Source organism: Salvelinus alpinus, chromosome 20 (genome assembly GCF_045679555.1).
Source record: "Salvelinus alpinus chromosome 20, SLU_Salpinus.1, whole genome shotgun sequence".
Classification (NCBI taxonomy): domain Eukaryota; kingdom Metazoa; phylum Chordata; class Actinopteri; order Salmoniformes; family Salmonidae; genus Salvelinus; species Salvelinus alpinus.
In genome coordinates, this window is record NC_092105.1 from 50,046,090 (window position 1) to 50,068,568 (window position 22,479).

The 22,479-nt window shown below is 41.0% G+C and overlaps 1 protein-coding gene across 1 annotated transcript; it reads left to right on the forward strand.

Annotated features, from left to right (window-relative positions):
- Positions 1–659: 659 nt before the first annotated feature.
- LOC139547172 (zinc finger protein 180-like) lies at positions 660–18,860 on the forward strand. Its single transcript, XM_071356230.1, has 2 exons — positions 660–1,299; positions 17,097–18,860. The coding sequence occupies exons 1-2, from the start codon at positions 906–908 to the stop codon at positions 18,068–18,070; spliced, it is 1,368 nt and encodes a 455-aa protein (XP_071212331.1). The 5' UTR covers positions 660–905; the 3' UTR covers positions 18,071–18,860.
- The last annotated feature ends 3,619 nt before the right edge of the window (positions 18,861–22,479 follow it).

Here is a 22,479-nt window from a genome sequence, read left to right on the forward strand (position 1 = left end):
AGTGAAATAACTATTGGTTTCCATTTGTGGTGACTGCTGACTGACATTAGGGATGAGATTAAATAGATCCTGGAATTTAGCCTGGTCTGGAGCAGGCTAGCTCCACAGAATAAATCTCCATGGTAATTTATACCATAACATATCCTCCTGCCCCCTATCCATCTTTAGTGCAACCGGATTACGGATCAATTGAGCCAGGATCACCAAGATATCCTGGCTTAATCCCTTATCCTAGTTTTGTGCAACAGGCCCCAGGAGGAATAATACCCATGTTATGCAGGAATTTAACAACATAATTACACCGTTACACTAGCATACAAACTCGGTACCACAGAGTAGATACTTCATATGACTTGAGAAATATTGCATTGTGGGTAGTTTAGAAGATATCCCCAAATAAATTAATGCACATGTAATAACACAAAAACATAACTGTTTGTACTTATAGGTAACCAGATCGTGATTACAACTAGGTTACTAAGTCTTTAGCCACACTGTGTTGTTACACTGGTGAGTAAAAACACATGCTTCCTACACTGTAACTTGTCTGAAAATTAAATACATTAAATATATACGTTTTACTCAACTGCGTTACCCACTCCAGTCAGCAGACGGCGGTGTGGAAATTTAAGGCAATGCTGCTAGTGTGACGTATAATCTAGTGGACGAAACGCTTCTTTCAACGGCAGCAACACAGTCAGCCACCTCGGTAGCTTGCTAGCCAAAATAGCTAAACCAATAAACTTCTTTAGACGCTTTAGTGTATATTAGCCACTGTGTTATAAACCCACTTCTGTCGTCTAGTTTATTATCCGATTTAATTTCATATTTACGGTGTTGTTGTTATTAGTCAGCTAGCGGGCTGGTTAAGTTAGCATTAGCCTAGCTACCTAACATCTCCGACCATGAGCTCACTAAGCTACTCTCCTCCTGGTAAAGAAGAGGTCTGCTGGACGGAGAAAGAAGCTCTCGAGGAAGAGGAGGCTGTTACAATAAAAAAACAAGGAGAGGGTGAGACTGTTACAGTTAAAGAAGAAGAGAAAGACGTTTCAGTGAAAGAAGAGGAAGACTCGTTCAGAGTGAAAGAGGAGGGTGTTACAGTAAAAGAAGAGGAGGATGCACTTTTTGGAGTGAAGGAGGAGGAGGGGGAGATGACTGTCAAATCGAAAAAGGAGGAGGAAGAGGAGGAAACTGGATATCTGGGCCCGGTTTCCCAGGCGCATCTTAAGGCATCCAATGGTTCTAACGATGAACTTAGCCATATGATGCTTTCAGGAAACCGGGCCCTGGTTAATACTAGTAAGTACTGTCTTAAATACAGAGACACAAACTCTGCAGTTATTGAACTGATGTGTGGTGTTAAAGGCAGAATCTGCAATTGTTACATCCATATTTGCACTCTTAAATTATTCATTTATAGCCATTGATTCTTGAAGAATATAACACATGCCTCATGAGCTTAGTTCAACTGTTGTTTACCCCATCATTACCCCAAATAAATTTGTTTAACTCCAATGTTTAGAAACAATGTAAACCGACACTGTATAGCCTCAACATGGTTAAAACTATAATGTTGATATCATAGATGGTCAGTCCTTGCATCCATAGGTCTGTCTATGAATTTGAGACTAGTTACATTTCTCTAGCCCCATCCATCATCTTATTAGCAAAACAGTGGTGGAATGACAGCTTTGTTATTGTTTGAACTGCAGATTGGTTGATTGATTGTTGTGTGTCTTTTTTAAAGGGACAACCTAGTATTTAAAGAGCAACAAAATGGCTGCCCAGAGACTTGGTTTGGTAAACAGCTGAGGGATGGGGGCTGGAGAAATGTAACCACTCTCAAATTCATCGAGAAAGCTATTGTAGCAACCGTAACCCAACACCTAGCTACCCCGTCAAGAAGTTCAGACATCTTGGCGTAACAGTTATAAGGTGTTGGCTTGACAGTCAGTGGACCCAGGTTTGAGTTCAGCTCAGGGCTACCCCCTGAATTCACTACACTATGAATACAAGGACTGACCATCCATGAGGTCATAATGATAGTTTAACTAGGTTTCTAGGCTATATAGTATACTCTAGAATTCATCCATGATGTCATAATGATAGTTTAACCAGGTTTCTAGGCTATATAGTATATTCTAGAATTCATCCATGATGTCATAATGATAGTTTAACCAGGTTTCTAGGCTATATAGTATATTCTAGAATTCATCCATGATGTCATAATGATAGTTTAACCAGGTTTCTAGGGTATATAGTATATTCTATAACTGCCAGTGTAGATTTCCTGTGGGGGTCAAATTGTTAGAACTGTTGATAAGTCATTGTATAATATTCAGCCAATTTATTTTCATGCCATTACATCAATACAGCCTAACCAGAAGAGAGAGAACTCTTCCTGATCCACCTCCTCCTGCTGGCCTTCGTAAATTCTGACGTTGCTGGTAATAGGCTACACCAGCAGTCGGCAACCTACTTTTGGAGTGCAAATTTATCTTACCAGTTATGATTTTCATATGCACATTTTCATGGAACAGTTTAATTAATTTATAATAGTATCTCAAAATCATTGTCTGTGATTAACCTACATTCTATCTAAATCTAAATGAAGTTATACAGATCTAAAATTAACTTTTATTGCCATTGTCAACTATGTAAAAATAGCCTACATAAAGCCAACATACAGTTGAAGTCGGAAGTTTACTTACACCTTAGCCAAATACATTTAAACTCAGTTTTTCACACTTCCTGACATTTAATCCTAGTAAAAATTCTCTGTTTTAGGTCAGTTAGGATCACTACTTTTATATTAAGAATGAAATGTCAGAATAATAGTAGAGTGATTTATTTCATATTTTATTTCTTTCATCACATTCCCAGTGGGTCAGAAGTTTACATACACTCAATTAGTATTTGGTAGCTTTGCCTTTAAATGGTTTAACTTGGGTCAAACGTTTCAGGTAGCCTTCCACAAGCTTCCCACAATAAGTTGGGTGAATTTTGGCCCATTCCTCCTGACAGAGCTGGTGTAACTGAGTCAGGTTTATAGGCCTCCTTGCTCACACACGCCTTTTCAGTTCTGCCCACACATTTTCTATAGGATTGATGTCAGGGCTTTGTGATGGCCACTGCAATACCTTGACTTTATTGTTTTTAAGCCATTTTGCCACAAATTTGGAGGTATGCATGGGGTCATTGTCCATTTGGAAGACCCATCTGTGAACAAGCTTTAACTTCCTGACTGATGTCTTGAGATGTTGCTTCAATATATCCACGTAATTTTCCTCCCTCATGATGCCATCTCTTTTGTGAAGTGTACCAGTCCCTCCTGCAGCAAAGCACCCCCACAACATGATGCTGCGCATGGAATGTCTGCAACAAACTTAACATTCTATCAACGATCAACTGGATCGGACCGAAACTCGAGATAGCAAGCTTGCAACATTGTATAAAATATTCTGGGCTCTCAGTTTCTCTCTCCAGGGAGTTTGGGACAAACACAGCTGTCGGCTATTTGTTCAAGGGATTAGAAGTAATCAGGTATTTTATGACGTTTCCACTGGATCAGAGCATTACATTTTTCCCTGGTTATCGAAAGGGTGAGAGATGGAAATATTTTACAAATACTTGTAGGAAAAAATTACTTTGAGAAGCTCCACAACTCATTAGTGGTGGAGTGTTAAGACAATCAGAAATACTATCAGACATCCCCAAATGGGCACATTTATAGGCCTACGTTTGCGCGCAGCCCAGGTAGACTAGTCCTACTTCTATATGTGTAGTCAGGTGTGCGTTCTTACTCAACATTGACAGGAGTGTTTCAAACAAAAGACAAAGAATAAATTGACAAAACTGACGCATCTTGCGGCGTCAGGTCTTGGTTGTCTGCCAGGGGCCGTTTCATTTAGTATCCGTTTGGGTCGGCATGGGGAATGATTCTATTTCCCCATCGTATGTTGTACCCAAGTTGACCGACTGAAAGGGAGTGTAACTTTTATGACTATAATTACTGTTCCCTGAAGGAGGGAAATGAGGTACAACACCTGTTTGGCGCTGCCCTTTCCTGGGACGGTGAGGATTTAATAATATGTTGTGCCTAGTTTCCCTCCTTCAGGGAACAGTAGTTATAGTCATAATGTTAAGCTTGTCATATGTTGAAATTCAACTTTAATACTGGATTTTGCTGTCATACGTATTTTTGTATTCAGATCTCTGAAATGCACTCTAACTACGTAACATTTAGTGTCTCCTTATATTACGCTGGGAAAACAGTTTTCATGGGCACAGATATCCTAAATCATTTCAGTGTTTGCAAAATCCAAGAGTCACCTTAACTTTATTGACAACACCCAAATGGATACTGTCATTAACGCGGTTCTTCAATAATTACACATATTACTTAATACTGTAGCTGTTTAGTTACAGTCACATGTTCAACTATCATCAGCTGATCCAGGAAATCATTTTCTGAATGAGAATCACATGACAAACATCACGACATGCAACAACAACCAAAGTGCTTCTTCATTCATTACTCTGGTAAAGACAGTTATGCCGTGGCTCCACGTTGGATCCAACATCCCTAACAAATTGGTGTGTCTAATGTGTTATTGTCTGCTTGATTTACAGTAGGATCTCGTTAGTCTGCTTGAACACAGAGATACTTAGCTCATAATGTGTAGAGAAGTGTTCCTTGATGGATAGGCTATTGTACAACATACAGAGCTATTTTCCTTTATTCAGGACATTTAGAATGACAACACATTACAGAGTAGCCTAGTGGGATTATTCACAAAATTATCTGGTGATCATGTTATGAAATGTCATGCCAAAGACAATTTAGTTTCCATGTGTCACCTGAAATATTACATTATTTATAGTCCTAGGTCTATGTTATTGTTAGGTGAAGTTATGGGTCCTACAGTAGGTTTATGTTATTGTTAGGTGAAGTTATGTGTCCTACAGTAGGTCTATGTTGTTGTTAGGTGAAGTTATGGGTCCTACAGCAGGTCTATGTTGTTAGGTGAAGTTATGGGTCCTATTGTTCCTGCAATGAAGTCTAACAAAACAGCCCCCACAATGTTTGTATCAATTTCTCTCAGCCAATCATCAGTCATTTGTGTAAGTGCTGTGCTTGTTGAATGTCCTTCCTTATAAGCATGCTGAAAGTTTGTTGTCAATTTGTTTACTGTAAAATGGCGTTGTACCTGGTCAAACACAATTTTATCCAAAAGTTTACTACGGGTTGGTAACAGGCTGATTGGTCGGCTATTTGAGCCAGTAAAGGGGGCTTTTACTATTCTTGGGTAGTGGAATGACTTGCTTCCCTCCAGGCCTGAGGGCACACACTCTCTAGTAGGCTTAAATAGGATTGGCAATATTGTCCACTATTATCCTCAGTAATTTTGCATCCAAGTTGTCAGACCCAGGTGGCTTGTCATTGTTGATTGACAATACTTTTTTCACGTCTTCCACACTCTCTTTACAGAATGCAAAATTACAATGCTTGTCTTTCATAATTTGGTCAGATATACTTGGATGTGTAGTGTCAGCGTTTGTTGCTGGCATGGCATCCCTAAGTTTGCTAATCAGGCCAATGAATAAATCATTAAAGTATTTGGCGCTATCAGTGGGTTTTGTGATGAATGAGCCATCTGATTCAATAAATGATGGAGCCGAGTTTGCCTTTTTTCCCCCAAAATGTCATTTAAGGTGTTCCAAAGCTTTTTACTATCAATCTTTGTCACATGATTTATCAATTTGCAATACGTTTGCCAATCGATTGTGCAGCCAGACTTATTTGCCATTCGTTTTGCCTCATCCCTCTCAACCATAAAATTGTTCAATTCCTCATCAATCCATGGGGATTTAACAGTTTTTACAGTCATTTTCGTAATGGGTGCAGGCTTATTAGTAACTGGAATAAGCACTTTCATAAATGTGTCAAGTGCAGTGTCTGGTTGCTCCTCATTACACACCACAGACCAGCAAATATTATTTACATCAACAACATAGGAATCACTACAAAACTTATTGTATGACCTCTTATACACAATATTAGGCCCAGCCTTTGGAACTTTGGTTTTCCTAGACATGGCTACTATATTGTGATCACTACATCCGATGGATCTGGATACTGCTTTCAAACAAATTTCTGCAGAATTAGTAAAGATGTGATCAATACATGTTGATGATTTCAGAGAGAATAAAGTAGACGGCACGGGTCAAACGTCTGATTTATGACCCTATGTCCAGATGACACGTACATGCCCAAATATGGGCACCCGGCTAGGACATCCTGTTCCTGTTGTCATGTGTTAGAGGGTGTGTTATTTTATATCTATATTGCATCTATTCCTTTGATGTTGTCATGATGATTGATGTGTAAGGACCTGGTTGAACTGGGGGTGGTGTTTGAACATTTCATAGAGGATGACCCCACACCCACGCTATTTTATTGCCCTTAGGGTTTTTGTCTATGAAGTAGGAATGTCCGGGGGGGTTGTATTTGCGGCAGACACATTATAAATAAAGCCCAGAACAAGACATGCGGCCCCAGAACACTAAACAAGATTGTAAAAAATAAACATGGATTTTATGATCAGTGGCAAAGCAGTGATGACCGTAACAACGGAAGCAGGACCACGGCTGAAACATAGAGAAAGGGCCAAGTTTAAAGCCACAATATACGATGCCCCAAAAAATAGGTTTCTAAGTGTGTATAGAACCCAAATACCGCCGCAACTGCGCTGAAAGATCAAGTGATGATGTCTAATAGACAGCAATGGGGGTATCAGTTTGATTACCAGGCCTGTAGAGTGAAGCTCTATATCGTAGCTGAAGGAGAAGAATATACAGACCGGACTTTAGGAGTGGACTACGGGCTTGAAGACTGGCCGGCTTTTCGCAAGGTTGTGTGTCCCGAACTGAAAGTTATCACAAAGGGGTATAGCTTGTTCACGGGCTATGAGACCCATTGGGAAGTTACCCATGACTCCTCAGGAATAGTATTTCACAGTGTGAAAATACAAAGAAAGAATGGACTTCCATGTGGATGCGTGGAGGTCTATATCAGCAACGAGGAAACCCGCAACCAAAACATTCGTGATGGTGGCTTGACTGGGGATTTTAGGTTGCGCATGCTTATTCCTTTTAAAAGTTCTAGGATCTAATGGAATTGAAAATGTTAGAGCTGTTGGACGCTGTTTTTGTACAGAGCCAACAGCGGCAGAGCATTATTAAGCTAAGGAAGTGCATAATATATACGAATCCTGAGGATTATGATTCAAAGGATCCCCAAGAAGGTACATCCTCTGAAGGGTCAGCCCCCGAAGAAAACTAAGTACGCGGCTGCGTTAACCACACCCTGATACCCAAAGGACTGGTTCAACAATAAAAGGAGGGCCCTTAAACGCCTCCAGTTCTTCATTTCAGCATATACCATGGATATTCATACAACATACCAGGACTCCGATACGTCATGGGGGCCAGACCCTAAGGACTCTATGCCTCGCAGCCCACCATTCTACTCCCCCCAGGCAAGACCCACGACCACCTACATGTACACAGCCTGAGGATGTGTTTGATGGGGTGGTCAGTACTATTATTGTGGACACCATCAAAGCCTCTGTAGCCACACTTTTAGATGTGGTGATTGGAGAGTATATAAGAGAAAAATGCATCGGTTGTGAGATCAATCACCCCAGCCAGCGCCGTCATCTGTGCCTATACGAGCCCCCAAGATACTACTTCTTCAACCATTTTGAGGAGCTGGTGAAAAGACTGTGGTCCTGCAGGTTTATACCTTCGCTGGTCAGAGCCCTGGAGTCTATGGGTCTTGTGCCCTCTATTCCCAGAGTTTACGGGGTAACCGAGGCTTTCCCACATGAACTGAAGGAGGCGATCTACATCAACGAGAAACTCAAAGAAATCCGACACACCCTGGTGGACGACAACAAATACAGGGAAGCTGTGGTGGCTGATGTGATGACTTTCTGGCCCAATAAACCCCAAGAGACCGAGTGACAATACCTATTTGTTATTTAGATGTAAAGCAATGGGCAACTGTATGCATACGATGTTAGAGAGAGTAAATAAAACATTTCTTTTGAGAGAACTTACACATTTTATGCATTAAATTATTGAAAATAAAGTGAACAATGTATCGTTCTACACAACACACAATGCCTGGGCTAATGTAGAGCGTGTGCTAAAAATGGAGCAAATCATGAATCATGTACGACATACGGGCGAGAGTCTACAATGGACACATGGTATCCCGTCTTGTGGATGATTCTGATGAACTAGAAACAACTTTGTCTAAGATTTTACTTTATTTGTTTGAAACACCATTTAATTGTAACATGTATCATATTTGTTGTTTATATACTTATATAGCGGATGTGTGTGTTTTAAAAATTCAGCGACACAAGCCTGTAAATCTAAACCAAATATACAGGGTGTTGCATGCTGGGATCGTTGAGAAAATGGGGACAAGTATCCTGCAACGAATCCTGAATTGTCTGTATACGTAATACTTGATGTGTGCTAAAAATTCAAAAATGAAATGTTGTCGTTATTTGAAAGTGGCTCATTAACGTTATTGTACCTCAGAGAGGGAAGGAGGATGGCGGAGCAGATGTTGAAAAACATTTATTATAACTAACCCCGAGTCTTATGGGGGTAAGGAGCGTTTACAGAGAGCTATAGCCTAAGAAACAGGTAGCCGGTTAAGCGCTGCTAAAGTGAATGAGTGGTTAGCCGAGCAGGATGCTCATACTCTACATAAACCTGTACGAAAACAATTTCCAAGAAATAGAGTATTTTCTACTCATCCCTTGTCCCAATTTCAGGCGGATCTATGTGACATGCAGGCCCTTGCAGATAAAAATGATGGAAATCGCTACATGCGAACGGTTATAGATATTTTCTCTAAAATAGCATTTGTAAGGGTCTTAAAATAAGAGTGGGGCAGAGGTGACCCTATCTTGAAGTGGAGGAGGAGCCCCCAAGAAAGTGAAGACTGATGGCGGAAAATACTTTTTTAATAATACTTTTCAGAAACTCATGAAGAAGCACAATATAGTACATTTTGCTACAGGCTCAGATTTGAAAGCTTCAGTTGTTGAACGCTTTAACAGAACTCTGAAGGAGTGGATGTGACTATATTTTACAGCTCACAACACGCATAGATATATAGATATAGTTCAAGATTTAGTAAAGGGGTACAACAACAGCTACCATAAGAGTATACGGATGAAGCCCCCCTAGGTCTCTTCTGAAAACTCTTTTCAAGTCTTTAAAAATCTGTATGGTTTGTTCCCCCTTCACCGTAAGAAAAAAAATGATTTTAAATTCATAGTCGGGGTGCATATATCCAAGTTGAGGAGTGTTTTCGACAAAAAAATATGAGCACAGTTACAGCAATGAGGTGTTCACCATTACCGAATGTCTACCGCGCATACCCCCTGTCTACAAGTTAAAAGATTATGACGGGGAGCTTATAGGGGGATCCTTTTTATGAGAAGGAATTACAGAAGGTACAGTTGGGTAAAGACAAAGTCTTTGACGTGGAGGAGATTCTAGATCAAAAGAGAGAAAAGGCTAAACAATGGGTGCTGGTCCGCTGGAAAAACGGTCCCCAAAAGTTTAACAGTTGGAAATTAGAGCACGATATGGTGGAGGCATCGGGGGTTAACATAAACCCTCATGCATGATGAATACAACATCATTCGCGTGTACACAGGAGTGCATCATGGAACACAGCGGCTTCTACCTGACACCCCAGTAATGCGTCTGCACATATATATCGTAATAACCAAAGTTCGAATTATACAACCAATTTTCCAAAGCCTATAGAGTTATCAGAGGCCTGGGAAGTAGGTCTCAGCGAGATTACATACCTCCATAGTTGGTATAATATCAAAGATAAGGACCGTGATTTTTATTGCAAAAGGATATCGGAACCTGCGAAACTTATTAAGCTTAAAAAAGGGTTCTATAGAACCGTCGACAGGATCGTCTCAGAGTTGAATGAACTCCTAACCCAGAACAATATGGAAATACTCTTGATCTATACATACTCTTGACCTATACATAAACGTGTACACATCTCAGGGGATGCTGTTGGGGGTATAAAGACCAGCGGTAATTTAGCCTACATGTTGGGGATGGGTCCCAATAAATGGACGTATGTGAAAGATAAATTATTCCCATTCTCTGCGAATATACATGCAGGATTTTACAACATATTTGTGTATACCGACATCATATCCTATCAAAGGGTCGAAGACAGTTGTGTGCCCCTCCTGAGAACAGTTCATATAGACGGAAATGATGGCGATATAGTCACTGTTACCTACGACAAGCCACACTACGTACCTATAAGCAAGAAATATATTGAAAACATTCTGGTTGAGCTTAAAACGGATCAGAACGAAAACATCGAATTTTCTTATGGTAAAACGATTGTAAAACTCCACTTTAGACCCACCAAAACCTCTCTACATATATAATATTACTATTATATATTTTTATAAACATAATACAAATAAATGAAAAGGGTTATGGACCACCAACATCTCGACCCTAACCGCTATGTCTCCTACTATGTTGCTCAAGTGGGTAATGGGTTACCCGGCTATTATGGATCCCTGACCATTTACGGTTCGGGGATAGGAGGTATATTTCGTAACCTCTTTAGGATGGTTTTACCGTTTATGAAGAGAGGCCTCAGCATAGCCAAACCACATTTAAAATCAGCGGCTAAAAAATATAGTAAGTGAGGTTGTAGCCAATGCTATGACCAGAAGGGCGTCACCAAGGCTCGGGGCTTATGATGTTGTCTCGAAGACCAAAAAAGAGACCTCCGGGTTTAAGGCGCAGGCCTGCCTCTAAAAAGCGGAGGTTAACCGTTTAATAGAAACTCAGTAAGTCAAAGACGTGGTCAAGTGAGGTCTGGACCAAAAACGATAAAAAGAATACTCGGAAGTATTTTCTAAAAGAACAAGCAACATGGCTCTTTTACACTGCATGTCCTCTGAAGCTATAAAGACAGAGCTCGATCTTTTCACGGCCCCCTTAACCAAACATTCAATAGATAGGTCTAGTTATGTGGAGATAGCCCCACTCTCTGCCATTACAGACAACGGTCCTATATAATTTTTCATACCAGGCCATGGTGACAACTATCTGGACCTCAACAACACCTTGGTGCATTTACGTCTAAAAGTGACCAAAAGAGATGGTACTAATATTGCAGACGATGCCAAAGTGAGTCTCATTAATTACCCAGTGGCCACCATCTTCTCCCAAGTGGACGTGACTTTGGGTGAATGCCTAATCAGTCAAAGCAGTGCCACATACCCTTATAGGGCCATCATGGAGTGTTTCCTCAACTACTCCGAAGACACTCTCAAGACACAATTCAGCGCCGGGTTGTTTAGCAAGGATACTGCAGGAGTCTCTATGGAATCGACAGACCCTTCCACCGGTGCAAACAAAGGACTGGAGGCACGCGCTCGCTACTGTGCCGAATCTCAAGAGTTTCATCTGCTAGGGCCTATACACTCTGACATTTTCTTTCAAGAACGTTTACTCTTAAATTCGGTTGATTTAAGAGTAAAATTAACCAGGGCCAAGGATGAGTTTTGTCTGATGTCTGCCCAGGACGGTGACTTTAGTTTAAAAGTGTTGGTGGCAACGCTTTTTATTTAAAAAGTGTCTAACTCCGGCAGCTCGTCTGGGTCACTCACAGGCTTTGATGAAAGGATATGCCCTTTACCCTCTCCAAAGAATTACCATGAAAACCTTTAGCATACCTGTGGGCAGTAGAATCTGCAGTCAAGAAAACCTTTTTCTATGCCCTTTCCCCCGATACGTGGTTATAGGTTTGATCACGCCTCTAATACGAGCAGCTTAGATAAAAACCCATTTAATTTTCAACACTTCAATGCAGAGTATGTAGCTCTCTGTCAGGATGGAGGTCAGGTCCCTGCTAAGGCTTTCCAACCACAATTTAATAACATATCTGTGCGAGAATTTTACAATCTATTCCTGGCTACAGGGAGGCATCTAAAATATCTCTCTTTACCTATTGACAGAAATGATTTTGCAGAGGGTTACACATTGTATGCTTTCAATTTATCACCTGATGATGACACCTCAGGAAATCTGTTGGTGGTGTCCCAAGGTAACATCAGGCTGGAAATGCGTTTCCGTACACCTTTAGCCTGTACAGTTAGCATGATTGTTTATGCATGCTCTGATTCAATCTTGGAAGTGAATACCCGAAGACAGGTCTTAGTGGATTATTATTAAGGATCGTTGAGCAAAGACATTAATACCCAAGAGTTGGAAGGGCTTATGAGCCGATTGATTGGAAAACAATTTTGTGGAGCGTTGGCTTGTGATGAATTACCTATTGAGAAATGGCCGGAGCGGCCTGTCAATACGGCCTGTCAATACCCATCCTAAACACATGCCGGGTGAACATTGGCTAGCTGTGACATTAGAAGACGAAGGAGGAAGAAAAATCTCAACTTTTTGTGATTCCTACGGCTTTCCCCAAATCTATTAAATAGTTTTTGACCAAAAACGGATCAAAGATATACTGCAGCATCAAACAAGTGCAAGATAACCTTTCCACTACATGTGGTCAACACTGTGTATTCTACCTATGCCAAAGAGCCCGGGGAGTTTCTTTTGAAGATGTTATGTCTCTTTATAATGATGATTTAAGAAGTAATGATAACGTTGTAGCTTGTTTTGTTAGACAATATCAAAAGTGTTCAAATATGTGTCCTTTAAGACCGTGTAATCAAGGCATATGCTCACGTCAAATGTTTCAAGAATGCCACAAATGTTAAACTGCTTATTTTTTCAAATAAAATTTATTGAATTTAATCATAGTCATTAAAAAGTCTAACCACCCTGAGAGATCGGGATTAAGAAAAGGTCCGGAGATGTTCAGGGGGGTAAATGAGTTATCATCATCCCTTTCATAGGGGGGAGGGGTTGTTGGGACATCTTTAGGGGTGCTGTAGCTCGTTGAAGGTTTTTGTTTTAAAGCTTGAATCTGTTGACAAAGCTTATAGTTGGGTACCCTGAGAGGGGAATGTTGAGGATTGCCAGGGCCTTAAGAAACTGACGCCACCCGGGAGGTCTTCTGTCATCAGCAACCATGTGGGCAGCCGTGGTACTTTTAAGCAAGTCAAGCATATATGAACCCCTGACAACAGAGCCCTGAAGGATAAACTCTCCTTTGTCATTCCAAGTAGCGGTCCCCTTTGAGTCTTTCATCTTGTTCATAATGTATCTAACATTTTTCTTGTTACGTGCCGGAACATGTGTCAACATGTCATGCATAACTTTATCTTCAACAGACATGTGATCTTCAGCCGGTAAGATCGCAGGTACAGGCATTACAGGGGCTTGGCACTCGCTATGCTCGTCATCTATTAAGTCTATCCTACTCTTGTTGTGGCACCAAGTACATTTTATGGGCCATCACACTCTGTGTTCAACCCCCACGTCTGGCAGCAATACGGCTGGTGATGAAGGGCACGGCTATACTTAGTAAAGGTAGAAGAAAACCCCCAGACTGTTGTATGCTATGTCTTTTCTTTTGAAGACTGGCCCTTTTATTGGCAAAGAGTTTGATCGCGGTCTTTTGTCTCTTTAATTTTTGCAATTGGGTCAGGGTGAGTGGAATGCGTCCTTTGAGACGATTCAAAGCAATCTCACATAGGGATAATATGAGATCTGAAGAACAGTGACCCAAGATGGCCTTCCGTTCTTTAGCTGTAGCCCCAACTAGGCTTCTCAAGAGGGGCAGGTTTCTTTTTAAACGCAGAGACATAGCGGTTACTTTTTAGGAATGTACGCAGCCGGCCACTCCCATGGGAACAGACCGGTTCGTAGCCTCAGGTGTTCTGGAGTATTTGCTTTAAAATCCACGATTAAATAAGAAAATGGCACTTTGGTAGCATCCTCTTAGCTCCCATAAAGTAGGATTTCCTTCCCGGGTACATCTGCTGAGCTAGAGTGTTAATTTATAGTTTGTCTCTAGGGTTTTTGAACAAAACCATGTAATCAAACTAATGGTACGACTAGTTTTACCTTGGTGAAACACATTCTGCACCAAGTAAAACACGGACAGGTTTCTATGATGAGTATATTGGGTAAAAGCTTGTGCAATTTCGTGATGTTCGCTACCTGCAAATAGCCTATCGTCCAAAACCAGCAGATTGTTTTTATGAGGAGGGAGAAGTTCATCATCAGACAGGGATTCAGGTATTCCTTCAACAAAAACTTGATTTTTATTTTCTTCAACAATTCATCATACTAAGGTTGATAACACGGATAACACCATACAATATTATCAGACTTTTGAGATAACATGTTCAGAATTCTCTAAAATACTTTTTACAAAACAAGTTTTACCACTATTGGATGGGCCTGCGATTAAGGCCCAAAATGGTAGTTGCTACCGGGGGTCAAAACCTTCTACAGCAGTCATTATATCTTAAGCTTTAAGACACACTGGGGCTTGTAGCATAAGTCAGTAGCCAAAGGGCAATGTGGCCCATCAGGTAAAAGCAGTCTCTTGTCATAGACTACTCTGAATCTTTTAGTAAGTGGGGCATTCCTTAGATGGAAGCCCATTTTTTTCCCCAACCATTTTTTTGTAGGAGCTCAAAATCTCCAAGTCACTATTCCGGTCGTTTATGGACACCTCGACTAAGCGTGTGATTGATTCCAAGTTTACACGCGGGGCATTTTCATAGTTTTGAGTCACGCCTTTGGCTTTCAACAGAACGTGATTGTCTTTAATCCTAAAAGCATAGCTTTTGGGACCACAGGAGGACCATTCTGTGATATGGTCACCATCTTCGAGTACACTCGTTAAACCACCCAGATAGTTGCTAAGTAGGGGGTTCCAATCACCCTGTTTGCTTACATAGACCACAGAGTCTGTGTCGTGGTAAAGGACCCGCCTCTGAAGCTGCTCCATGAGGGTGTACAGTTCAAGTCGGCCATAGGCCGTGGTAAATGCTGCAAGAAACACATTTACATTACCCGGGGGTGGAACCCACTTCTTGTTACGCCTCCATTGCACCAGGGCAATGTCTTGACTCAAGAATGAAAAATGTGAAATTTCGTATTGGTCTGAAAAAACAAATTCCCCAAATTCTTTGGGGTCTTTAATGATCGACATTGTTAGCATATCTCTGCGAAAACTTACCCCAAAGCGAGTTCAAGTACAATTTCAACACATTTCTTTTGGTTTTGTTGACCTCTATTCTGTCAGGGTCACGAAGTATGCCTTCTCTGTCGTGATAGTCTTGAATGTACCTGTCTTTTCTCTCTTGATCTGTGACCGATGCAGGATAGCCTGAAGCCATTTGCTTGCATCTCAAGAAGGTCTTGATGTACTCTTTAAAAAGAGTGTCTGATTTCCTGGAAAGGTTCCACACTTCAAAGATTTTGGCCACACGATACCCCATCTCTAGAGCCTTAGAGAATTCAACTGTGACCCATACACCTGTCAGGGCTCTTTCTTGATCTGAGTGATCACAAGGGTTTTCCTGGTTGTTGTTTTCACTGCAGGTGCGACAAAGGGGAAAGAAAAGTGTTCCTTTAGGTCCCTTGTAAGGCAAGACTGGTATGAACACTCCCCTAGGAGGGTAGACAGTTGCTTTGATCAGACCAAAATAGTTTTGGGGTAAGTCAAAGTCGCGGTGAATAATTTTCGGATGCCCCATAGGATAGCACGAGGAACTCATTACAGGACGGTAAAGGGATGTAAAATCTACATATCCTATTGTCTCGTCGGGTTGCGCTACATACCGAGTAAACAAGTAAACACTTGCCGCATTGGAACTCCGAGTGATCCGGTTCGTCCCAAAACAAAGCGTAATAGATACAGCGCTGCAACCGTTAATTTATTTCTCCAGACAAAGAGGGCTCCATTGCAAAACTCAACTGGTACCAACTTCGTTAGCATGATGGCTAGCAGCTTAGCGTATCTGTCAAGCAGGCTTCAACGTGTCTATTAAGCGGGATTCCGGGACAAGAAATAGCGGTCCTAGCTGTTAAACAAACCGTGTCGCGGAATCCACGTAAAAACAAGTCCTGTATTCGTATTTAATGAATAGCGGTTTTGGTGTAATCAAAACCGAGTGTTTTCCAACATACAATGTTCATCTGCTCCCTCTGATGACGTATCTTACGCACTCTGCATTGCGACATAGAGGTTTATGTATGTGTATGTGTTTTCTGGTGTGTAGTCAGATGTTGTTGTTATGGGTCATACAGTAGGTCTATGTTATTGTTAGGTGAAGTTATGGGCCAATTTGGCATACACTTAGTGTACAAACCCTCATTGTCAGGCTGATGGAAAAATAGCCAAAGAGCATTTTCCTAGTTGAAGTGTTTTTAAAGTATAAAGCAGTTGATTTGCAACCATAACACACAGGACATTCAAATAAGCCTTACAATTAGAATCTGAAAGTAGTGTGAAATGCACTCATAAACAACCTGGAAATGGAGGCAATTTTTGCTGTCAGCTATGAGAACCACATGGTGGTAAATTAGTAAATAGACACAGAGCTTAATGTGAGTTTCCTTGAGTACCACTCCTGATCTTACGCTGATAGTGCGCTGTAATATTCAGAATACATTGTGAAAAACTAAAATAGCTTACCATTTTTGCTCCATGCAGATATACTACATCCATAACTAGCATCCAAATTGCATGTGCATCGCCCCCGTGCGGCAATTTTTAGCAAACACAGAAAGGGGCCTATGTTGGAGACCAAAAGTCATCTGGCACACTGCTTAGGGTTTCAACAACTTTAATAACTTATTTATAGCCTACAATCATCGATGTTACTATTAATGTGTAAACAAGACAAAATATGACTTGTTGCTCACTTGACTGTCTTAAGACAATTGTCAAATAATTTTAGCATTCATTACAGATGTCAATTTTTGTACTAAATCTCATGGTTACGCTCTGGGCATCACCTTTCACAGTGGATTTCCACTGTTGTGGGCCTTTAACCATTTGTCTGACTTTGTTGTTCACACAGGAGAGATATGGGACTATTGTGGATCCTCTGGGGAGCCTCAACAACATCATGATGCTGATGAGGCAGAGAAGAGTCTCTCCAGATCAGAACACCTCAAGAAACACCAGCAGAGACCCACAGGGAAGAGAACTTACCGCTGCTCTGACTGTGGGAAGAGATTCACCTCCTCAGCAGACCTCAAAAGACATCAGAGAATCCATACAGGAGAGAAACCTTATAGCTGTGCTCAATGTGGGAAGAGATTCATCTCCTCATCAGGCATTAAAATTCACCAGAGAATCCACACAGGAGAGAAACCTTATAGCTGCGCTCAATGTGGGAAGAGATTCACCACCTCATCAGGCATTAAAATTCACCAGAGAATCCACACAGGAGAGAAACCTTTTAGCTGCTCTGACTGTGGAAATAGGTTTGGTACTTCAGGATGTTTAAAATCACACCAGAGAACACACACAGGAGATAAACCTTATAGCTGTGCTCAATGTGGGAAGAGTTTTACTAAAGCTGGCAGTCTGACTAAACACCAGAGAACACACACAGGAGAGAAACCTTTTAGCTGCTCTGACTGTGGAAAGAGTTTTGGTACTTCAGGATGCTTAAAATCACACCAGAGAACACACACAGGAGAGAAACCTTTTAGCTGTACTCAATGTGGGAAGAGTTTTACACAGTCAACCAGCCTGATATCACACCAAAGAACACACACAGGAGAAAAACCTTATAGCTGTACTCAATGTGGGAAGAGTTTTACTCAGTCAGGTGGCCTGAAATCACACAAGAGAACACACACAGGAGAGAAAGCTTTTGGCTGTACTCAATGTGGGAAGAATTTTGTGTCATCTGGCTATCTGAAGATGCACCAGAGAACACACACAGGAGAGAAACCTTATAGCTGTGATCAATGTGTGAAGAGTTTTGGTACATCTGGCTATCTGAAGATACACCAGAGAACACACATGAGAGAAACCTTATAGCTGTGATCAATGTGGGTACTCTGATAAAAGATCTGCTCAAACATTAGAAAATACATACATGAAGTTGTTTCATGATATCAATGAAATAATGTCACAATTTAGAATGTTAATGATGCCACAATGTAGAATCCTAAACGTTTGACCCCTGTTCTATTGATTTCAACATGATATGGATATTAGCCTCAGGGGGAAATTCCAGGCTCTGAATTGAAAGAGTACTATTTATGTGATTTAACAAAAAGTGACTAACAAAAAAAGAGTTGTGTTACACTTACCACGTTGGTGACCCACTTGAATCAAAATGCAACTGACTGTCTTCTGCAGGTTGTCCTCAAACCAGTGAGGTAAAAGATCTCCCATTTCCATGTGTTTTGTTTAGTTGTGTTAGTTTCAACATCACAAACAACCTGATTTACCACCCAATCGATATCAGTGATTTATTGCTTTTTTGTCAAAACAACAGCGTTTCTGGTGCTTGTGCAGTTTATAAGGTGCTTGTTTAAAAAATACAAGTAATATGATTATTGTGGCAGATGTTTGTGTATATAGCACATTTTATGTTTAGGTTTTCAATTTATCCAAAGCTGTTTCTGCATATTGGTTATTGATTTGGACATGTTAAATATGTGTTTTGACATTGGGCTATCCCACCTAGCAAAATGTCATTGAAAAGACGTTGAAAATAAGACTATGCAATCAAATATACCTCCAATATACGTCCGGCTGGAGTTGAAAGTTGAAAATATGTATTTTCGGGGGGGGGGGTTTTCAATAAAGTCATTGTAAATAAGAATTTGTTCTTATTAATTGACAAATTTACAACGATGACCTACCGGGGAACAGTGGGTTAACTGACTTGTTCAGGCGCAGAACGACAGATTTTGACCTTGTCAGCTCGGGGATTCAATCCAGCAATCTTTCGGTTACTGTTAAATGAACGTTTACATTTTTCTAAATACACATGGACGCAGCCTATACACCTATAATAAATGTTAGTAACAATCCTACATCACTCAAGTATTTCTTTGCAACATTCAAATGCTAATTGTCTTTATTCCACTACGGAAGAAGCATGACTCAAATCACCTCATATTTCAAACATTCAGCCTGACAAAAGATACATGTTTTATTATTCCATGCCTCACCATTAAGTTAATTATTGCCAGTACATATTAACAAAGGGGTGTACATTTGATTTCGATATTTACAATTTATGTAATATTTAGTCATAATAATTATTTATGCAACCAACTGACAATGTCTGGGTACAATTATACTGACATTGTTGCCCTGCGTTTAGAATTTCAAGGTTAATTCTCAGATGTGCCAACCCAAATGTACTAGAGCATGACATTGGGGACTGGGCCCTGATCCAGTAACATGCCTATCGAGTGAACCCTGAAAAGAGAGAGAAGCTCCAGTGAGGTGGAAAGTTACTACGGATATTGCAGGGAGTTTCCTCTTGAAATCAGACATGTCCGTGGTGGGCACAATTTGGTTGCTGATTGTCTCAAGGGTGACTGCATGTTTTTCCGTATTGGAGATGAGTTTTGTTTGGGCTCGTTCCAAGGGGACGAGAGTTCTAGAAGCTAGTGAGTTTTAGGAAGACGAGAGTTCTAGAAGCTAGTCAGTTTTAGGATTCTTGGATATTATTATTTAGAAATACGTGTTATTTATTGTTTTTAATTGTTGACAGCCAGTACACACCATGTTTATATTGTAGAAGGGAATCAATTTAGTTGATTATATTGGGAAATGGAAGTTGTTTTCTGTTGGTGGTGAGCAAACCTGTCCAACTGACTTATAGGATATATTTGTTGTCTTAAGGGGGAAGGTGTTACAGGCTTTGGTTTTTCCATTTATGTTTTGAGGTTGGACTTTAGCACGTATAGCTCGTTAGCACGTATAGCTCGTTAGCACGTATAGCTCGTTAGCACGTATAGCTCGTTAGCACGTATAGCTCGTTAGCACGTATAGCTCGTTAGCACGTATAGCTCGTTAGCACGTATAGCTCTTTAGCACGTATAGCTCACCTCGTTAGTCAGTATGTGTTACACCTGTGCTGGCTTGTCCAGCTCGTTAGTGGGAAGGTGTTTCATCTGAGCTGGTCCAGGTTCTATTTAAGAGTGTCTGGCCCAGTGCTCTTGATAGATGTGGAGAGTCAACACCTTTAGTTACTCCACCTTTTTGGTTTGCTTCCTGTCTTTAAGTTTGGTGTGGGTTTGCCTCATCTTGGGCCAATTTGGTTAGTGTCTTTTAGGTCCCAGCATAGGCGGAAATCCCAGGGGGGACGGGGGGGACACGACCCCCCCATCCTGGGAAAAATATGATTTGTCCCCCCCAATCTATCACTGTAAACATAACTATGTAATTTCAATAATATTAATAATACGCAATGAAAGCAGTTGTGCTGATTATAGACACTTAATAGCGCCTTTTTAAGTTTCAAAAGATTGCGACCACCCCGCCCTTTGCCTCACAATGGTTTGATCCACTGCCAGTTCTTTAGCTGGCAAGGTAATAGAGGGTTCGTATCTACTGTCCGAAAGGCACATGTACGTAACTGACGTGAGGTTAATCCAGTCAATCGCGCCATAGCAATGTTTACATTTTTATGTTGGCAGGGTTCACACACTAGCTGAATTTGCAGAGCTAGCGCGCAAACTAAAGCAAACATTAACTAGCAAGCTAGCTAGTACCTATTCCATTAATGTGGCGTCGTCAAAGATGGAATCTTTGCTATCGTCAATTTATTCCAAGATCAGCATGCAGCTTTAGTGCTTCAAAGTCCCTGTGATAAGGTTAGCTATAAACTGAAGTCCAAACTGAACAGAACTACACTCTCTTATACCATTGTCTTAAATATATTTAATGGTCTCGTTGCAAAAGCTAAATTGTCGCTAGTGAACTTTTTTACATTTATTTTATTTCACCTTTTTTTTTTTTTTAGATTATAGCAAACACCACAGAAACGGAATTGGTGCTCGCTAGCTTTACAAATTCAGCTATTGTTGGAAGCCAGCCAATATGAAACAAACTATATTAAAATTAGAAAAGGTTGTAGCATATGTTGTGTAAATGTGTGTGTGTGCAACTAGACCGGCCAGCCAGCCAGGTAGAAAAATGGCAGACAAAAGTAAAAAGACGGACATCAGAGTATTTTTCAGTACACCAAAACGCAAAGTAAGAACTCTAGTAGCCTAATATCTCAAAGACGAGTTGATAAAATGTTCATAAGAAAGAAGTGAAATGCTAATGGAATGTTTCACAATGATGTCATTAGGCAGAGCAGGCAACAGATGGCACACAGACAGCAGAGCTGGGGACAGATAGGCAGGGACAGACTGGCAGAGACAGGGAGTCTCAGGTAAGTTTGTTGAGTCTTTGTTTGGCAACATTATGAAAGGTTCTCAATTTTTTTTACTTGTAAAATAGGGACATAATTGGAAAATGCCATGGATACCCCCGCTCTCAACTTAAACTGATGACTAAACTAAGATTTGTTTATGGCAATGGTATTGCTGTTGTGATTAATTGTGTAGTTTTGGGTACCGGTAGTTAGGAGTACGGCAAACACCTCATTTCTTTTCTAGGAGACAGACTGAGTCTGTGAGGGTGGTGAAAGGGAAAGAGCCAGGGAGAGAGACTTCAGAGAACAATGTCACAGCCACGGCAGGACCAGGTGTCACCCTTGTTGCCAGCAGCACCAGTATAGGGGACAGTGGCACAGCATTGTCCAGTTACCTCAGTGATGGCACAAAACCATATCAGCCACACCCACAATTTTTGAACCGCAAACTCTTGCCAACAGAGTGTTGACGTTTCAAGAGGCCCCAAAGCACAGAATGAAATTCTGAACATCATGGCCAATACAATCATTCGAGGCATTGCAGCTGAGATTAGGTCTCTTCCGATTGTACAATTTTTTATTAATTGTTGATGGTACTCAAGATGTCTCTGGTGCTGAACAGGAGAGTGTCTTTTTGCATTATGTTGACCATGACCTTGTCCCTCACGAGGAGTTTATTGGGCTATACAGGGTGTCGGAGACAACAGGCGAGGGCATTGCGGAAGTGGCAACTGAAGTGTTGTTGAGGCTCAATTTGCCCATGTCTGGCTTACGTGGGCAGAGTTACGATGGTGCCTCAAACATGGCAGGAAAATACACAGGTGCACAGGCAATTGTGAGAAGGCAGCAGCCATTAGCCCTCTATGTCCATTGTGGAGCACACTGTGTAAATCTGATTACACAGGCTGGCTGCTCAGCCTCCCCACTGATCCGGGATTCCCTTTCTTGGGTCCATCAGTTAGGTGTCCTCTATGGCCAGTCAGGAAAGTTTAAGAGCATGTTTGAATCAATTGCCACGTCCAAAGAAACACATCTGCCCACCCGGAAACCCCTATGTCCA

Coding starts and splice junctions, on each gene's coding strand:
- LOC139547172 (XM_071356230.1), top strand. CDS start 906: ATGAGCTCACTAAGCTACTCTCCTCCTGGTAAAGAAGAGGTCTGCTGG. Junction 1,300..17,096: donor CCGGGCCCTGGTTAATACTA/GTAAGTACTGTC, acceptor TTGTTCACACAG/GAGAGATATGGGACTATTGT.